This window comes from Paramormyrops kingsleyae, chromosome 14, assembly GCF_048594095.1.
Source record: "Paramormyrops kingsleyae isolate MSU_618 chromosome 14, PKINGS_0.4, whole genome shotgun sequence".
Taxonomy (NCBI): domain Eukaryota; kingdom Metazoa; phylum Chordata; class Actinopteri; order Osteoglossiformes; family Mormyridae; genus Paramormyrops; species Paramormyrops kingsleyae.
In genome coordinates this window covers 18,482,583-18,500,183 of record NC_132810.1, presented here as the reverse complement: position 1 = coordinate 18,500,183, position 17,601 = coordinate 18,482,583, and the positions used below count along the sequence as shown (strand labels likewise).

General features: G+C 47.0%; 1 protein-coding gene across 3 annotated transcripts in view; it reads left to right on the top strand.

Annotated features, from left to right (window-relative positions):
- Positions 1 to 16,565, top strand: part of prkd3 (protein kinase D3) — a 45,555-nt gene extending 28,990 nt beyond the window's left edge. For 2 of the 3 annotated variants that reach the window (XM_023808036.2, XM_023808045.2), the window contains 15 exons: positions 162 to 319; positions 1,413 to 1,605; positions 1,968 to 2,045; positions 2,266 to 2,449; positions 2,540 to 2,663; positions 3,678 to 3,755; positions 8,479 to 8,755; positions 10,209 to 10,261; positions 11,055 to 11,127; positions 11,322 to 11,428; positions 11,643 to 11,804; positions 12,203 to 12,301; positions 12,382 to 12,649; positions 13,640 to 13,725; positions 13,846 to 16,565. In XM_023808036.2, coding sequence (XP_023663804.1) covers positions 162 to 319; positions 1,413 to 1,605; positions 1,968 to 2,045; positions 2,266 to 2,449; positions 2,540 to 2,663; positions 3,678 to 3,755; positions 8,479 to 8,755; positions 10,209 to 10,261; positions 11,055 to 11,127; positions 11,322 to 11,428; positions 11,643 to 11,804; positions 12,203 to 12,301; positions 12,382 to 12,649; positions 13,640 to 13,725; positions 13,846 to 14,019 — 2,114 coding nt within the window. In that variant the 3' untranslated portion in view covers positions 14,020 to 16,565. The remainder of the gene's footprint in view (positions 1 to 161; positions 320 to 1,412; positions 1,606 to 1,967; positions 2,046 to 2,265; positions 2,450 to 2,539; positions 2,664 to 3,677; positions 3,756 to 8,478; positions 8,756 to 10,208; positions 10,262 to 11,054; positions 11,128 to 11,321; positions 11,429 to 11,642; positions 11,805 to 12,202; positions 12,302 to 12,381; positions 12,650 to 13,639; positions 13,726 to 13,845) is intronic. The other variant, XM_023808058.2, reaches the window with a different exon arrangement.
- The last annotated feature ends 1,036 nt before the right edge of the window (positions 16,566 to 17,601 follow it).

Sequence of the window (17,601 nt, the reverse complement as noted above, 5' to 3'; positions counted from 1 at the left end):
CTCTAGTGAGACCTCTAGTGGCTAAAGTTGAGAATTAAACCTTCAAATAAAGCTCAACTGAATTCTTGATTTTCTAAATGAATTCTGTCTATAAGATACAAACGTTATATTATACTTCTGAGACTTCTGTGGGAGACTCACTCTGCTGTGATTCCTGGTAGGATGTGGGCTCAACTACCACAAACGCTGCGCCTTTAAGATCCCAAACAACTGCAGCGGGGTACGGAAGCGCCGCCTGTCCAACGTGTCCCTGCCAGGGCCTTCGCTGTCGGTCCCTCGGCCCACTCCAGCCAAACATGTTGCCGTGGCACAGGAGGAGGTAGGTCCATTATTTTGCGGCCCGCTCATCATTTAAACCCAAAAAGCGCCTGGGTGTTTGTATCCCAAGATGAGCACTGCTGTTGGACAAAATGAAACGTGCTTAATTGGACTGTCTTCTGAACCTGTCCAGAAGCATAAATGGCTGACAGTGTAATATTGTGAACTCCAAGTAAGGAAGTATGTTGGGCCAATAAGTAGCAGAAACAGAGGAAATCTTGTGCTCTAGCCATAGGTGGATACATGAGTCATGAGGTGGACACAGAACAGATGTTTCTGATCAAGCCTTCAAAGGAACATCATTAATTGGGAAGAGATACGGCAATGTCTTTTGATTTGGTTGAGTTTGTGAGGGCCTAAGATCATGGTCTTGGTCCAAGAAAAATGGCAGGAAGTTATATGTCAAGTCCTTTTCATCTTGTTGCCAGTTTTGAAACAGCAATGATTAATCTGGTTTCAGTAATACATGTACATGTATGCCATCTCTTTAGCAGGAAAAAGTCGCAATATGTCTGAAACTGTTAGCATCGATCAGAGGAAGATATATGCATGTATACTGATAACCATATGGGTCCAAGACTGGTGCCTTGAGGAACACCGCCACTGACGTTAATGCATTGGATTGTGTGATGGATAAGGACATTGCCTTGTAATCTGAAGGTTTGCAGGACCTTGTTGTTCGACCCTTCAACATGGTTGTCATCCTGAAATGTTCTAATAAAATCCTTCCACTATATAGATGGGTTTTGGAAGTCTTTGTCCCTTATTGTTTAGTTTTGTCAAAATTACAGGTCACATGCTCCTCATATAGTCTTATTGATATTTTTTGTTTTATTCCGCTGTTGTTCTTTTAATCCCTACCTCTTAAATTGACTCTAAGCTTTGCTTGTAACACGCTGAGTACTTGTACACTTTGATTGCAAACCCTTCTGTGTTTCTTCTTAAAAAACGCTGTTGAGAGCTATCTTTGTAGAAGTTTTATATCCATCCTTAATTGTACTTACCTTTGATTGATTACATTTTGGCAAAATATTTCGTGACGGTTGCCTGTGCTGAACCTAAACATCCCCGCATACAATTCCGTCTCCCCCTAGCAACGGTCGCACCAGGAGGCGGGGAAGCGCATCCCGTCGTGGAGCGGCAGGCCTATCTGGATGGAGAAGATGGTCCTGGGTCGGGTGAAGGTGCCCCACACTTTTGTGGTGCATTCATACACACGGCCCACTATCTGCCAGTACTGCAAATGCCTGTTGAAGGGGCTCTTTCGCCAGGGCATGCAGTGCAAAGGTGGGGTCTCTAGGCAAACTTTACTAAACCTTACTAAACCGTACTGCATCATTCACTAAACACACCTGAGAATTCATACTCGTTACTCATAAATCTCCACTGGGACAAATTGACATTTTTCCCCAGGTCATAAGGCTCCTAAACCAGGACAAGTCTCAGTGCCCCTAGGTCTTCCACTGGACTGTACAGTGACTCTTCAGTCACTTTAACACTGACATCACTCTGTGCACACTGTGTACGAGAGCCCATAATCCTATGAGTACTGTTTACATTCATGAATAAACCTCTTGAATCTTGACATCTGCATTACTCTACAATCACTGCTTAAAATAGCTTTTTTTATTTATCACTTTTCATTTCAGATTGCAAGTTTAACTGTCACAAGCGGTGTGCATCAAAAGTACCCAGAGACTGTCTTGGTGAAGTTGTGTTCAATGGAGGTAAGGACTTTTTGAATCACTGATCAGTGATCACCACTGTACAGTGGAGAGCTTCGGAGAACCATATTAGCACAGAGCAGAACCATGTATTCTAGAACACTGTAATGGAATTTGTCTGAAAATTATATTTAGACTTTGGCAGGAGAAGAACCATAGCAGCAGAATGTATGCTTAGTGGGCAGCTCTGCTGCCATTTTGATGGTTTGGCTCCAACCCCCAGAGCCAGCAAGCCCAGGGCCGGACTCTGATACCACCATGGAGGTGGACAGCAACGACATGAACAGCGATGGCAACCGAGGCTTAGATGACCCTGAGGAGCCCTCCACTCCAGAGGAGAAGATCTTCTTCATGGACTCCCCCTATCTCGATGGAGAGAAGGACGAGGAGCCGGTGAAGACCATCAGGTAGCTGCTCTGTCGAACTCAAGAAGTGTCTCAAGACTAAACATTCCGGCGTTGTTCGACCTGAACCATTCCTGCGTGTGCCGTCCTCAGCCCCTCAACCAGCAGTAACATCCCCCTGATGCGAGTGGTGCAGTCCGTCAAGCACACCAAGAGAAGGAGCTCCACCGTGGTGCGGGAGGGCTGGATGGTACACTACACCAGCAGAGACAACCTGGTGAGGGCGGGGCCCGGACGGCTCTCCGGGGGGGCCCACAGGGATATCTGCAGGTCTTTCTTCTCTAAAACCTCCAGGCCCGTGAATAAGAGAGAGCCTGTTCTATGGCATCATTGGCTGTACTTTTATCTCCGTCATCGCAATCCATACGTATCTTTTATATGTAAAAAATAGAAAAATAACTATGATTTTATCTTACATTTATTTATCAGGATATTTATTTGTCCAGACTGACTTACAGTCAGTTCATACAAGTACAGAAGTAACTGCATTAGCCTACACTACCAGCCAAAAGCTTTTGCACACCACTGCTTTTCACTACTTTTCCAATTATTTCATAAACTGCAGATTTTTTATTCTTGTTAAGAATTGGAAAGTTGAGTGAACAACTGTAAAGGAAAATCTAGGTCAAATAAAACAAGTTTCCTTTAAACATGGGAAGAGTATGTAACAGTGCACGTCTGACATCCTGCGGTTATGTGGAGATGGCGTAGTCAAATTCTAGGCTGTCCTTTAACTTTAAATGCATTAGTTAACTGTTTCATCCCCTGAAACACAGCAGTCCCTTGTAGGAAGAAGAATGCCTCAAATTTTCTCTGCTGTTATAACTGCTAGAGGAGATTACTTTGATAAATTAAAGATATTGCAACTTTATTTGTCAGTAAAGAATACTGAGTGTACGTTTAGTAAATATTAAGTAACATGCAAATGTAGAAAATCTCAATGTGTGCAAAACTTTTGACTGGTAGTGTATACTGCACTATACTGTTGAATATAATACTGTGGCATGCTAGACTATAAGTCTACTACAATTTACCATACTGTAGTGAAATAAGCTTTTAAAAGACTTTTAGTCATACAGTCTCTAGCACTGACACAATATGCTTTTTAGAGCAATGAAGAAACATGTCAAAGGAGTAGCGACCCCCCACCATGAAGACCAGTGGATATCTCTGAGTGGTATCATGCGAGTTCCTGGTTGTTGGGCTGACTAATCTCTGCTTCTCACTTCAGAGGAAGAGGCATTACTGGCGGCTAGACAGCAAGAGCCTGACGCTCTTTCAGAATGACACTGCAGCCAAATACTACAAGGTGGGACATCTACACTCTTTCTCTACCTCCTTTGGGCAGGGGTATATACTCGGGCGGGGCCAGAGGGACACTGGCGCCACCTGAAAGATGATTGGCCCCTGGATGGGCCCCCCTCTCTTATCACACACCGATGCAAAACATATCATTGGCTAATGATAAGATAAGATTGGCCCCCGGTATGAATTTTGGCCCTTCTTATGCCCACTGCATTAAAAATTCCTAGTATCACCCCTGCCTTTGGGGCTCTGCGGTGCAGATGTCGCCCCTTTCAGAAAACCGCCTGGTACTTCCTGTTTACGTCAAACGAAATACCACGGCACGACTGCTGTAGGGCCCCTAACCTTTGTATTTTTAATATTTCTGCATTAATTTTTGCATTTGCGGAAGGATTCTGAGTGATGAACTTGAAGCTATTGGCGATATGCATACAAAAAGGTCATCCTATCAGGGCACGCCCACGTTGTCTGACTAAAAGAGGAATGTAGGTTTTACTGCGGTGAACTGTCTTGGTGGGGGGCCTTAACGACCGCGTGGTCAGTGAAAAATCCCCTTGAGACCGCTAGTTTCCCTTAGAGTGAAAGGGCTTTCACTTCTCTGTCAGTTCAGCTGCGAAAATTCCCAGTAATTCCTGTCCTTACTAGTACAGCTGAAGCCTCTTTCAATTAAAAAGAAAAAATACTCTTGGTTTTTACTCACTTTATTGCTTATTTTGATCTTTGCTTTAATAATAACTGTTTTTGTCCTTGTATCACAGGGACCCTCTGAGAGATGAGTCCTCAAACTCATCATTATTAATGTTTTATGTTTACATAGATGTTATATGCAAAGTTTATGACTTTGCTTATTACATAATAAATGCAGGTTTTTGCCGTGAATTAGTTGGTCTCAGGAATCTTTAAGTTGGTCTTAAACGATAGAAGACTGCAGACTTAACTATCTTTTAGCCCAGTGTTTCCCAGTCCGGTCCTCAGGAACCCACAGTCGTTCCACATTTTTGCTCCCTCTGATCTTCCTGCCAGACAGTCCACATTTTTGCTCCCTACCAGCAAAAATGTGGACTGTCTGTGGGTCCACAAGGACTGGATTGGGAAGCACTGTTTTAACCTCTCGTACTAACAAAGTGCTGGAGAGACAGACAGACATTCAAAACCTACAGATGTCTCATGATAAGCTGAGTAACACCGAGAGGGACATGAAACATTATCCAGTTTGACTGATTGTAGCACATCTCGGATCATGATGCATTTACCTCACATATCATACCTTCAGTGGGGACAGGTTTTGTTTTTTATTATTTTACATCCTATTAAAAAAATACCAGATCAGTTTTGTTTTCAGTCTTTTTGAGTTGTGCTGGTTTGAGGTCATGGCTAATTCCATTAAATGGTATTGAGTGGGATACCTCCTCCCCCCTGCACATATACTATATTCACAAAAGTTTTGGGACATTAAAGTCAGGTCTTTCATTCAGACCATCACCACAGGTGTAGAAAATCAAGCACCTAGCCATACAGTCAGGTTTACAGTACAAACATTTCTGAAAGAATGGGTCGTTCTGAAGAGCTCAGTGAATGCAAGTGTGGTGCTGTCATAGCATGCCACCTTTGCAAATGGTCAGTTCGTGAAATTTCTTCCATGCTAGATACTCCATGATCGACTGTAAGTGGTATTATTGCAAAGTGGAAGTGTTAAGGAACAGCAGGAACTCAGCCACAGAGTGGCCCCCAAGTGCTGTGCTGCATAGTGCGTAAAAGTTGCCAACGCTCTATTGACTGAATAACTGCAGAGTTCCAAACTTCCTCTGGCATTGATCTCAACACAAAACCTGTGCGCCGGAAGCTTCATGGAATGGGCTTCCATGGCCGAGCAGCTGCATGCAAGCCTCACATCACCAAGTGCAATGCCAAGCGTCGGACTGCCAATGGACTCTGGAGCAGTGGAAACATGTTTTGTATAGTGACGAATCACGCTTCTCTGTCTGGAGTCTGGGTTTGGCAGATGCCAGGAGAACGTGAAGGGAGTTTTTAATGCTTCAGCATACCAAGACATTTTGGACAATTCTGTGCTCCCAACTTTGTAGGAACCGTTTGGGGAAGGCGTCCCTTTTCTGTCCCAGTATGACTGTGCCCCAGCGCACAAAGCTAGGTCCATACAGACATGTTTGGGTGACTTTGGTGTGGAAGAACTTGACTGACCTGCACAGAGCCCTGACCTCCCATCGAATACCTTTGGGATGAACTAGAACCAGAACGACTATGAACCAGACCTTCATGTCCAACATCAATGACTCATAAATGCTCTTCTGGGTTAATGGGCAAAAATTCCCACAGACACCTTCCAAAATGTTGTGGAAAGCCTCCCCAGAAGAGTGGCAGCTGTTGTAGCTGCAAAGGGGGGACCAGCTACATATTGACGCCTATGGAATTAGAATGGGACGTCGTAAAAGTTCCTGTGGGTGTTATGGCCAGCTGTCCCAATACTTTTGTCCATATAGTGTATCTCCATGCATAAACTGCGTACGTTTGTAAGTAAACAGATATATTATTATGAGGTGTATGAATGCAGCGTTAAGATTCAGTGTGGGTGACAGCAGTGTTTGCATTTGATTTGACACCACGTGGAAGGATTTCCCCAGTGAAACATCAAGCCGGTGTAAAGTTTATCACTTAGTCATATCTGAAATCACATTGAATATGTGAGAGCCCACTGAACACGGCACCTGTGCGTCGCCTCAGCATGACTCTCGCATTAGCAACTGCCCCTTTCGCCCATGTACGTGATAGCGGGCATGAGAGGGGCCACCGAGCCCCCCAGAAGCCCCCGCCTGGGGTCCCGTTAGCATCCTCGCAGTGGCTTTATAGCACTGTAATTGGGAAATAGCTCCCAACCACCCAGGACCCCACCCTGCCTCGGACCCAGTAAAATGCTTCCAAATGTGATCCAGGCTTGTGGTGTGTGTCAGAGCAGTGTGCGTTTGTCGGGGCACGTGTGCATCCGCCTTATCGGAAGACTCTTCACACCTGTAGATATGTGTGTCTATTTCTCTGTAGTATGATATTTGAGCCATCCTGGTCTGAAAAATCGCTGTTTTTATTCCTGCTACTGCTTGTATAATTTTTTTCAGGAGGTTGGTACGTTATTTCGTAAAGTTTTGCCTGGAAAGTTTTGCCCCCGTTGGTGTGAGATGTTAGGTGGTTTTGAGGGCTATTCCCTTCACTGGGAAGTCTGCTGTAAGTTGTGGGCAGTAGTTCTGGCCAAGGTGCATTCTCTCTATAAGAACGGAAATAGATGTCATTCATAACCCTCTGTTCAATTCGCAAAAGCGCATTTAAGGGAATTTGCTTTTAGTGTGAAATACAGTAGCTAAAATAATGACTTGATGTTCGGAGGAGATCTGAAAAGGGGTGAGTCGCATAACCCTTGTGGTTTTCAGCCTATTGAAAAAAAAATGAAGAAATCACAATGATAAGCACTATTTTAGTTGAGGGGGGTGTCCCCAAGGAGCCTCTGATTGACTTGTATTTCGGGGTGAATTTGCATAGCCTGACAGTAAGTATGTAACAGGGCTATTTTTTTGCTTGGTCAGGGAACTCCAATCCTTTTCTTCCCCCCCCCCACGGCCACCAGATCTATTTATTTTTACTGTCTTCTCCCAGCAACTTTCCTTTGCTTTACTGGGACTGCAGGGTGTGTTCAGGCGTCGTTTCATAAGGGTGTTTATTATCAGCTTGGCGCTGAACCTGCTTTGGGACAAAGAGGTGGCTAATTGAAGGCTAGCAGCCCGTAAAGGGCTTTTTGTCAGCTCTTCTGGCCGCCACGCTTCTCACGGCGTGCGTATGTGTGTGTGTGTGTGTGTTTTAACTGGCCTGCTCTTTTTAGAACGCCTTGGTGTGGAGAAGCGTGTAGCTCGGTTGTTTCTTCCTGGGGTGTCTCTCTTCGGTTCTGACCTTACGATCGGCCGCTCGGCCTCTCAGCCGCTCCCGGCGAGGTTTCCCCACAGCGTGTGTCTGCCTCTCATTTTCATCCCTTGCTTTTCCATGTCCATTCTGAATGGGAGCGATTTCACTGCGTTTCTCTTTTTTATACATTTGGAAGCTATAGAAGCTGCTTCTTTGAAGCTGGGACCCCTGTACTTGTGGTTTTTTTGCACTGCCTCCCTGACTAGTTGGGGGGGGGGGGGGGGGGGAGCAGAGCTACCCTTGGGGACCCTGGGGCTCCGGCGTCCCCTCAGGGCCACCCCGGAACAGCAGCCGCTCTGTCTCTTCGGCTGCCAGTCTGGCTCATGCCCAGGTTTTTTATTTATTTTTTTTCCAGCATGCCCTCTAATCAGAGAGCACTTCAGTGGGGGGCGTTGAGGGAGGAGGGGCGGGGTCACGTGGTTGGTGCTGCAAACCACAAGCACTTCATCTGATCTCCGCGGCGAGAGCGCAGGCACGCTCCGATTGGCCGGGGAGGGCTTTGGTGGCTCTCTCTATGTGCTCGGCGGCACAGGCGAAGGGGACGGCACAATCTTTAAGTCGGCCGAGCCGTTGGCGCCTCATTTGCCTGCCGGGGCCCGACAGGGGACGGATACCAGAGCGCTTCCCGGCTTGCAGACACAGGTGGCGGCGTCAGGGGCGGGGCGAGAGCGGGGTAGACTGCAGTGACTTCCCTGCCAGGCGCCTGCCCCTCGTGACAGTGGGACTCTAACGGATAACCTCCCCTCGCCGCCCCCACCACGCAGGAGATTCCCCTGTCAGAGATCCTGCAGGTGGAAGCCGCGAAGGACTTCAGCAGCCTGGCCCAGGGCAGCAATCCCCACTGCTTCGAGATCATCACCGACACCATGGTGTACTATGTGGGCGAGACCGGCGGTGGACAGTACCACAACCCAGCGCTGGCTGCCTCGGGGGTGGGCCCGGACGTGGCCCAGGGCTGGGAGAGGGCCATCCGACAGGCACTGATGCCCGTCACCCCCCAGCCCAGCGTGTGCACGACGGCGGGACAGGGCAAGGACCACAGTGAGTATCCAGTTGGGTTAGGGAATCGGGGGGGGGGGGGGGGGATGCCAGCCTCATGTTTCCCTTGCCGCTTTGCTTCTGAGTTCCGCTTCTCCCCACCTTGGGAAAACGTGCCGTGTCTGTGACCTGAATCCCGCATTCCTGGGGGGACGGGTTCTGAAACCAGAAGTCACCGGCGCTGTGAGGCAGAACGACGGGTTTGCTGGCTTGAGGCGAGGCGGCCAGGGACCCCCTTCTCTGTCAGGTGCCTGTTTGGCAGCCATGTCTGATGTGTGCCCCAGTGAAGGGGGTGGGGGCAGAAGAGCCCTGCCGGGTCACAGTGCTGGATTAGACCACTAATGGCTGCTGTTTCTGCAGAGCCTGAACACCTGATAATCTCGCCTCTCTTTATCTCCTATTTTGCAACTCTGTGGGACTGATGTGTGCGTAACGTGCCATGTGCCACCCGTCATCTCGGTTACACGACCGTCACCTTCCATTATAGGCAAAGGAATTGCATCATGAGGGAAAATTGACATTTAATTTTGTAATGACATTTTGTAATCACTTTTTGTAATGTCTGAAAGTGTTCCAGAAAGGGTGATTAATGAAAGAGAGCGTAGGGGGGCCATTGCACAACACAAACCGGGGTTTTCAGTTATATACGTGAAAATATCTGTGTGTACAAAAGGGGGAGGGGATGCAGGGAATCGACAAAGAAGCCTGATCCCCCCCCCCAGCCGCAGGACCGTCTGGATGCAGTTAGTCCCCCTCCCCAAGCCCTGCGCGAGCCAGACGCTCAGCTCGCAGTAAAGTGAACCAGATGAGCATGGCCTCCTCTCGCTTCGGGGCTTTGAAACAGCAGCCGGCCGGCTCCTTCTCCGGCTCTGACCCTAACCGCTCTGAAAGCCAGCGGCAAACCCCTCCTAGCCTCGGAGAACAACCCCCCCATGATAATCGATGCCGGCGCGCTCCCGGCGGTCTCCGAAACCGCCGCCGTTCTTTCTTTTCCCGAGTGTTGCGGTCACGGCGACCGTATTCGACCGGAGGTTGGTGGGCTCTTTCCCTGGTCCTTATAACCACGTGACACGTGCCGCAATTCGGGTAAAATATCTCCTTGTAATTTGCGAATAGAATCGATTGCCACAAAGCATCACTGAAAACATTAAGGTATAGGATACAAAAGCCTGCATTGTAATTATCATCAGACACGGGCATAATTGCTTCTGCTATTACTACATAATTATCATAATACAGTAATGCATATTTAGTCTGACCCTTATCGAGACATTTGTTTTTGTGTTTACAAAGACCTAGTGTGCGGAGACCTAGTTGCATTGAATTTGTAAATTGTGCTCATGGTAATATTTCTGCTGATTTCTTTTTGATAAACTCCTCATCTCACTTGCTCATTGAACGCCACCAGAACGCCACGCTTCACTGACATCACGTGTATATGTCTTTCTGCCACCAGAAGAGTTGTCCATCAGCATATCCGTGTCTAACTGCCAGATTCAGGAGAATGTGGTGAGTGCGGCGTTTTTGTTCACCGTTTACAGCCATCGGGTCTCTTTTAATTCTTCTTTATGGTCTATTTCACAATTTTATCGACGCCATAAGGAGCGTGGTGGGCATATGTGGCATTACCCACTGAAAGGGCAAGATAATCACAAGGTTAGAGAAAGAGAGACTAGAATTTATTTTTATATAAAGGCTGATACCTCAGAGTAGGTTCCTTGATTTTCTGGGGATCTTTTGGTGAAATTGCTGACTTTCAGAGTTACACCCAGGACAAAACAGAGATTCAGAACAAGATAGATTTTTGCTGGCTGTAATTAACTATTTTGGTAACACTTTCTATGAATGCCATGTCTGTAAGAATCTATGAATACATTCATAACACATTATTATGAATTCATTATAATGCATTCAGTATGCACTCATTGTAAACATTTCCATGAATATTTATGAAAAGGCATAACATGTTATAGATATATTTATTATGCATTATGAATGCTTTATGAAGCTCTCATCTATAATGACCCATAGATACCTTTATAATGCAGTACAAAACATCCTTAATGCTTATACCGACCATTATAATGCATTATAAAGGTATGTATAATGCATTATAGCTTATGAAGTATTATAATCAACACTATAATGCCTTATGACTGTTATTAAAAGATGCTGTCATACTTTATTAATTCCCATACCGACCATTATAATGCTTTGAGTAAAATGTTACCAAAATGTCCGACACATTAAAAATGACATTGAATAATCGCCTAAAGAGGAAGGATCTGTGTTTCACCCGCAGGATATCAGCTCAGTCTACCAGATCTTTGCGGATGAGGTTCTGGGGTCTGGACAGTTCGGGATAGTATATGGAGGTATGGTGATCCTTCCCCTGTTCCCAGCATACAGTAGCTCTCTGTGACCAGGCAGGAATCTTTCTCTCTGAGCAGCAAGGGGAATCGTGACAACAGCAAGTGTGCAATATCTGTTGTGTAGTTTGTGATTGCTCGTGCTTACCATACATGTTAGGGAAGCCTAGCCATCCTGCTGAAAGTTATCTGTTTGTCAGGCAAGCACAGGAAGACGGGGAGAGACGTGGCCATCAAGGTCATCGACAAAATGAGGTTCCCCACCAAGCAGGAGAGCCAGCTGAGAAACGAGGTCGCCATCCTGCAGGTGAGGAGGAAAGCAGAAAGAGCCATAACTGCCACATCTTATCAATGGTGTTGGTAACCAAGCAATATGTTATAGGCCAACGTGGGTTTTTCTGCTGGTCTGCTTTGACATTTCTGTCTAAAAACTGTCATAATTCCTGATAACCTAACTGTGCAAGTGATTCCCACAGAAGGTCAGTTTCCTTGGTTTCACTAAGATCTCCTCCTCTTCCCAGAACCTGCACCACCCCGGCATCGTAAACCTAGAGTGCATGTTCGAGACGCCAGAGAGGGTCTTCGTAGTCATGGAGAAGCTCCACGGCGACATGTTGGAGATGATCCTGTCCAGCGAGAAGAGCAAGTTGCCAGAGCGAATAACCAAGTTCCTGGTCACGCAGGTTGGTGCTGGTGCCACGGCGCCGGTGATTCACTACTTGAGTTTACGTTTCTGATTCCGGAAGTGTGTCTGTTTACGAAAAGCGCGGTCTGGGCCGCGTCCCAGCCCAGTCTGCCACAGCTTGCCATTTGATGCTGTTTCTTTTGTAGGATTAGATGATGTAAACAACAGTAGCTCTTCCATTTAGCATGGATTTGCTTGCTCACAATTAGTGGCTGGGCCATAACAAACCTGTGGTTTACAGGTCGCCCTCAGAATCCCTAAGCTAAACAAGCTGGCCAGAGTCTGGCTATGAACACGGTTCAGCAACGGCCTGTGTATGGTGCCGTCGAGTCCTTTCATGTTATTCTGTGGGGTTCTTTCATGCGATTTCACTTACTGGGCTTGGTGGTCCCACAGATCCTGGTGGCTCTAAGACACCTGCATTTCAAGAACATCGTACACTGTGACCTGAAGCCAGAAAATGTGCTCCTGGCATCGGCCGAGCCCTTTCCTCAGGTGAGTCCCCGCACGTTGCCGCAGCACAGCTTCCAGAACATTCCGGCGACCTCCGTGACGAATGTTGCCTGCTTCCCCAGGTGAAGCTGTGCGACTTCGGCTTCGCTCGCATCATCGGCGAGAAGTCATTCCGCCGCTCTGTGGTCGGCACGCCAGCCTACCTGGCACCTGAGGTTCTACGCAGCAAAGGCTACAACCGCTCACTGGACATGTGGTCCGTGGGCGTCATCATTTACGTGAGCCTGAGTGGCACTTTCCCCTTCAACGAAGACGAGGACATCAATGACCAGATCCAGAACGCGGCCTTCATGTACCCACCCACTCCCTGGAAAGAAATTTCCAGAGAAGGTAAAAGCGGCATTTGATGGCTCACTTGTGGCCGTTGGATACCTGACAATGCGTACTGCACCTAGCTTCGTGACGGTCCTCAGACACAAAAACCGAAAAATGTTTTCATTAAATACATTTAATTCTCGAGCTAGACCTTGTCGAAAAGTTCTAACATTTATTCAAAAGACAGAAGAACTGCCTTTAACTTTAACCCAACTACAAAGAGTACTTTAGAATTGCATGTGGCATTTTGGGTTGCAATGGTGAATACAACCATTTGGTCTCTATGGGTCTCCATTTAGTGTAGGAATTTCAGCTGACTTACTAAAGAGCCCCAGTGGAGCTGACCCCCCCAAAAAAGGTTAAAACCAGGTGTGGTGGGTGTTATGTAACTAAAAATACTTGAATCATATTTTTACATGCATAAGTTTTATGTATACATGTATAAATAATATGATGTGAAGTTTTAGAATGTATATTTACTGCATCTGGACACAGAAAAAACAGGGCAGGGATGCCACAGGAGGATATTTTGAGGTGAACTACAATCACAGTGGACAGGCGGGAGGCAGGAGTGGCCCGTCTTCATGTCGTATATGGAGGCTGGGCTGGGTGAGGCCAGCCGTCTGGCCCACCTACGCCTCTGCAGACGCTGTGGCAGCTCTCAAATGAGCAGCCGTGACCTTCAGTGTGTACGGGAAATCACTTACATGTCTTGGGGGGGACTGTTCTCCCTCAACATTGCCCATCACCTCCTCAACAAAAAAAAAGAAATGCATTCTTAACTCATTCTCAAGAGATGAGAAAATAGGAGAGATCTTATCTTTACTGCAGATTCAAATGGGATGTTTCTGTTGTGCTAGCAAAGCAGTCCATAACCTACGCTGCCCCCAGCCACTGGTGATTAATACAGACTGTTAGCTCACTAATTATCTGTACATGAGTGAAAACATTGTGCTTTTCTGTCTGTGGATTCTACATAATTGACTCATTTATTTGCATCAACAGCTACTGATCTGATCAACAACCTTCTGCAAGTGAAAATGAGAAAACGTTACAGCGTGGACAAGTCTCTCAGTCACCCCTGGCTGCAGGTAACATTCTTCCATTGTGGCACTTTGATCAGAAACTGGCCAAAAGTTATAGGACTGTGGGAGAGAAGGTTGGTTTGACGCTGTAGTACAGAACCAAACTGGTGTCTAAATGTCTCCCAGGACTATCAGACATGGCTGGACCTCAGGGAGTTCGAGACACGCAGGGGGGAGCGCTACATCACCCATGAGAGTGATGATGCGCGGTGGGAGGAGTACGCCGATGAGCACAACCTGCCTTATCCAAAACACTTCATCATGGCGCCCAACCTTGATGACATGGACGAGGACCCCTAGAGGCGGGAGGACTGCCTGTCGCAAGCGCCAGGGAGGTAGATATAGGACAACACTCCTGTGAAATATGATTGGAGTTGTTCCCTTCACCAGAAACCAGCTAATGGAGAGTGTGGGATTTGAGCTGGAGCAACGAAGGGGGGCAGGCTTGGACGAACCGGGCCAGAACATGCAGTACCACATGACACAGACAGGTGGCACTGTGTAGGTGCTTTAGCAGTGTGGCACTGTGGGGGAACAATGAACCCGTTACTGACTAGTGACATTAATTTTCAGGGCTTTCCTCTTTTCCCCATTTTTAAACAATTCCTGACATTCCGGGAGAGGTTCTCGTCACCTCCAGTAGACTACAAAAAAAATAATACCGGTAACTTTGAAAGTTTCGCTCGAAACTTGAGTCATATTTGTTGTGTGTGGGAGCGCTCGGTAACCGAAACTGGACGCTCGTTCAACCCAGAGAAGGGCTAAATCCAGGAGCAAACCGAAGATTAAAAGCACGTCGTGCAAGGGCTGTTTTCATAAAGATGTTTTTAAAAACCTCTGCATTAGTAGGTTCATTTTTCCTTAAGCTAAAAGTGCTATTTTTGTTTTCAAAAGAGCCGTTTCTCTTGAATGATTGTGTTGATTGGCGTTTAACTGGAACATGTACTATGAATGCGGTTGGCATTTATGTTGCTTTTCTGAACCATGGCTCGATTATCTGGTGTTCGACTGACCCCAGCTTGTGGACAAAGACGTTGGAGAAATCAAAAGCTGCTACCCAGATGATATGTGTCCCTAAAAACAATTGGGGGTGGGTGGGGTTAACAGTTACTTTAGTTATTTATTCCAAAGTGTATCAATGTGGCAAACGTGAACGTGTTTCCTGTTAACCTGTTTGTTGAAATGACATTTTGTGATGGATATTAATGGTGGCGTTATTTTCAGCAAGAGTGACATTTTCAAGTGTCCCGTGTGTGACATTTCTCCTCTCCTGTGTTTTTTGTAATATCGTTGTAATATTTTGATATATACCAGCCATGCCAGTTAACCCAGCTGAAACTGGCCGTATTATACAGAAATGCAGTTGAAAGACCTCAATTTTTAAAAACTGTTATAATTACTGAGAACCGAAATACGTGTGGCACAAGGGGTTTCTTGTTACTAAAATGCCATTTTAAGATTCTCTTTTATTTTTTTCAGTTTACTGACCACCCATCTAAATCTAAATCTTTTCATTTCTAATTGCCACTTGTCTCTTAGAACAATCCCCAGTGGCTTACAGCGTTAGCTGTTATTTTTTTAATCATCCACCCCCAGTCTGTGATGCTATCAAAGAGTTGTGTGTTTACAAGAGGGGAGCAGAAGGAAACAGTTTGTAGGGTGTGCTTAATCCATGGAGCCCCACGTGACGGCCGGGGTATCCCACAATGCACTGTGGGGACTCTGGATCGAGGGGGCTGGCAGAGGAGAAGTCTGAGTCTCAGGGACATCAGTGATCTTGGGTCCTAAATCTGAATCGGGATCCACCGGTACTGATGTAACAGAGATGAAGACTTGAGATCAAAACACTCTGTTTAGACAACTTCCTCATGGCTAATGAGCCAGAGCAAAGGAACACAAAACCCTTCATTTCTACAAACTGTGTCAGGAAGCACCTTCTCCCTGCAGGATTCTCCATTTTCTATTTTTATTAAGCAGCATCATCTAACGTGAACGAGAACTAGAAGATTGATGCACTCTAAATCTGGACTGGAGCTTGTGTACGGTGGTCAGCGGGTGGCATTCTGGAACATTCCGATTGTGTGCATGCATGGGTTTGCTCAGGCCTTTCAGATGCTTATTATTATTTATGTTATTGTTATTTTTTACCTTCTTGGAAAGTGCAATCCAAAGAAAAGGACTCAGGCCCTGTAGAGCCTGTAGGTCTCTGTTCAGTACATTCCTCACCGGCTCTCTCTGCTGACACGCTGTCTTGCAGCCTTAATAAACACGTGGAGTGGGGTGCACTGTTGTTGCCGTAGCGCAGATGCCGCCAGTGGAGAGCCTCGTGTTGCGTGAGCAATTCCAAACGTCGCCATTTTGAGCAAAAAAAGGTTCCGTCTCAAACGTGACACTTCCCGAACATTGTGTGTCTGTGTGTTGCACAACGAGCCGCTCTGAAATACCCATCATCCAGCACCTTCTGCGTCTGAGTCCAGCAAGTTTCACGCTGCCTGCAGACCTAAGGGGAGGACGGGAGGAGTCTGAGCGGCTGGTAACATTCACACGAGCCGGCGACCGCACAAACCGACGCCCATGCCTTAAAGAAGGATTCTCGACATGTGTGACTGCTGTCACCTACTCGGTCACAGCTGACAGCACCTGGGCTGGACCCTGCCCCGGGTCACCAACAGAGCATAAATGTGGCACCTGCTTGGCCCACGCCTCGATCGGCACGTGGAGCGGGGAGCAGAATCTATCTCACAATCATGGACAGGCCTTCTGTGTTGCCACTGGACTGACAGGGGTCAGTGTCTGTATAGTTTAGTGCCTACAGATTTAATAAAAGATGTGTACCTGTAACATCACGATGGCCTTCGCTGTAGTTCTTTCCCCGACTGCGAGTGAATCTGGCATTTTTGTAAGTTATTACGGCCGAGTGATGGAGACCAGTGAATGAGTCACATCACGTGGTGTGTGCACCCACCCCCCCCCCCCCCCCACCACCACCTCTGAACCGCAAGTAGCTTTTGCTGGGAAGTTTTGCAGCCCGTCACACTGTGTGTGTGTGTGGGGGGGGGGCGGTGACCAACATTATATTACATGAGTCATACGTGGCTGAACCCACGACGTTCATCTGTCCTCATGTGCCCCCCGCCCCGTTTTGGCTTGTGCTCAATCCATCTTCCTGTCTGAAATTCAATCGACATTAAACCTGTTGGCTAATGGCCAGACCCCGAACTTAACTGTGGCCCAGCCCCGGCCTCCCGTGCCCTTCGCGCCATCTGCTCGCCAGCGCATGTGTTCTGGCTCGCAGGCCCATACACCTGAGCCCTCCGAGTTGAGGGAGCTCGTATGTCTGAAGGGGCTCCATTAATCGGCGGGGGATGTGGCACCGAGCCCTGAATATATCACTCATCAGGACATGCTTTTCAGAAGCTGAAGAAGGGTTCATCTCATCACTGAGCATCTCACGCAATTATCTGCCCACATCATCGAGCGATAGTGCATTGAGTAATAGGTTAAAGGGCACTTTGTAAAAGCATTTGTACTGTTATTCAGTGTTTCTCAACCCAACCCTCGCGGATCCCCAGCCAGTTCACATTTTCGCTCCCTGTACCAAGTACTTGGTGTTGGGAGCTAGGAGGGAGCGAAAATGTGGACCGTCCTGAGGTCCCCAAGGACTGGGTTCGAGAATCACAGCTATGAGTAACAGTAAATATTTTCATCCACTTTAAACAATGAACTTGCATTGAAACAAGTACATAGATATCTGCAATGGCGTACGATGTGCCATTTGCACACAGGTAATGTGTTTTTTTTTTTTGAGCCGCTCCTGAGATAATCGCTAGTGTGCTGTGCCATGCCCCCCCCCCCCTGTTAAATTCAGCACTTTCTCCCCCG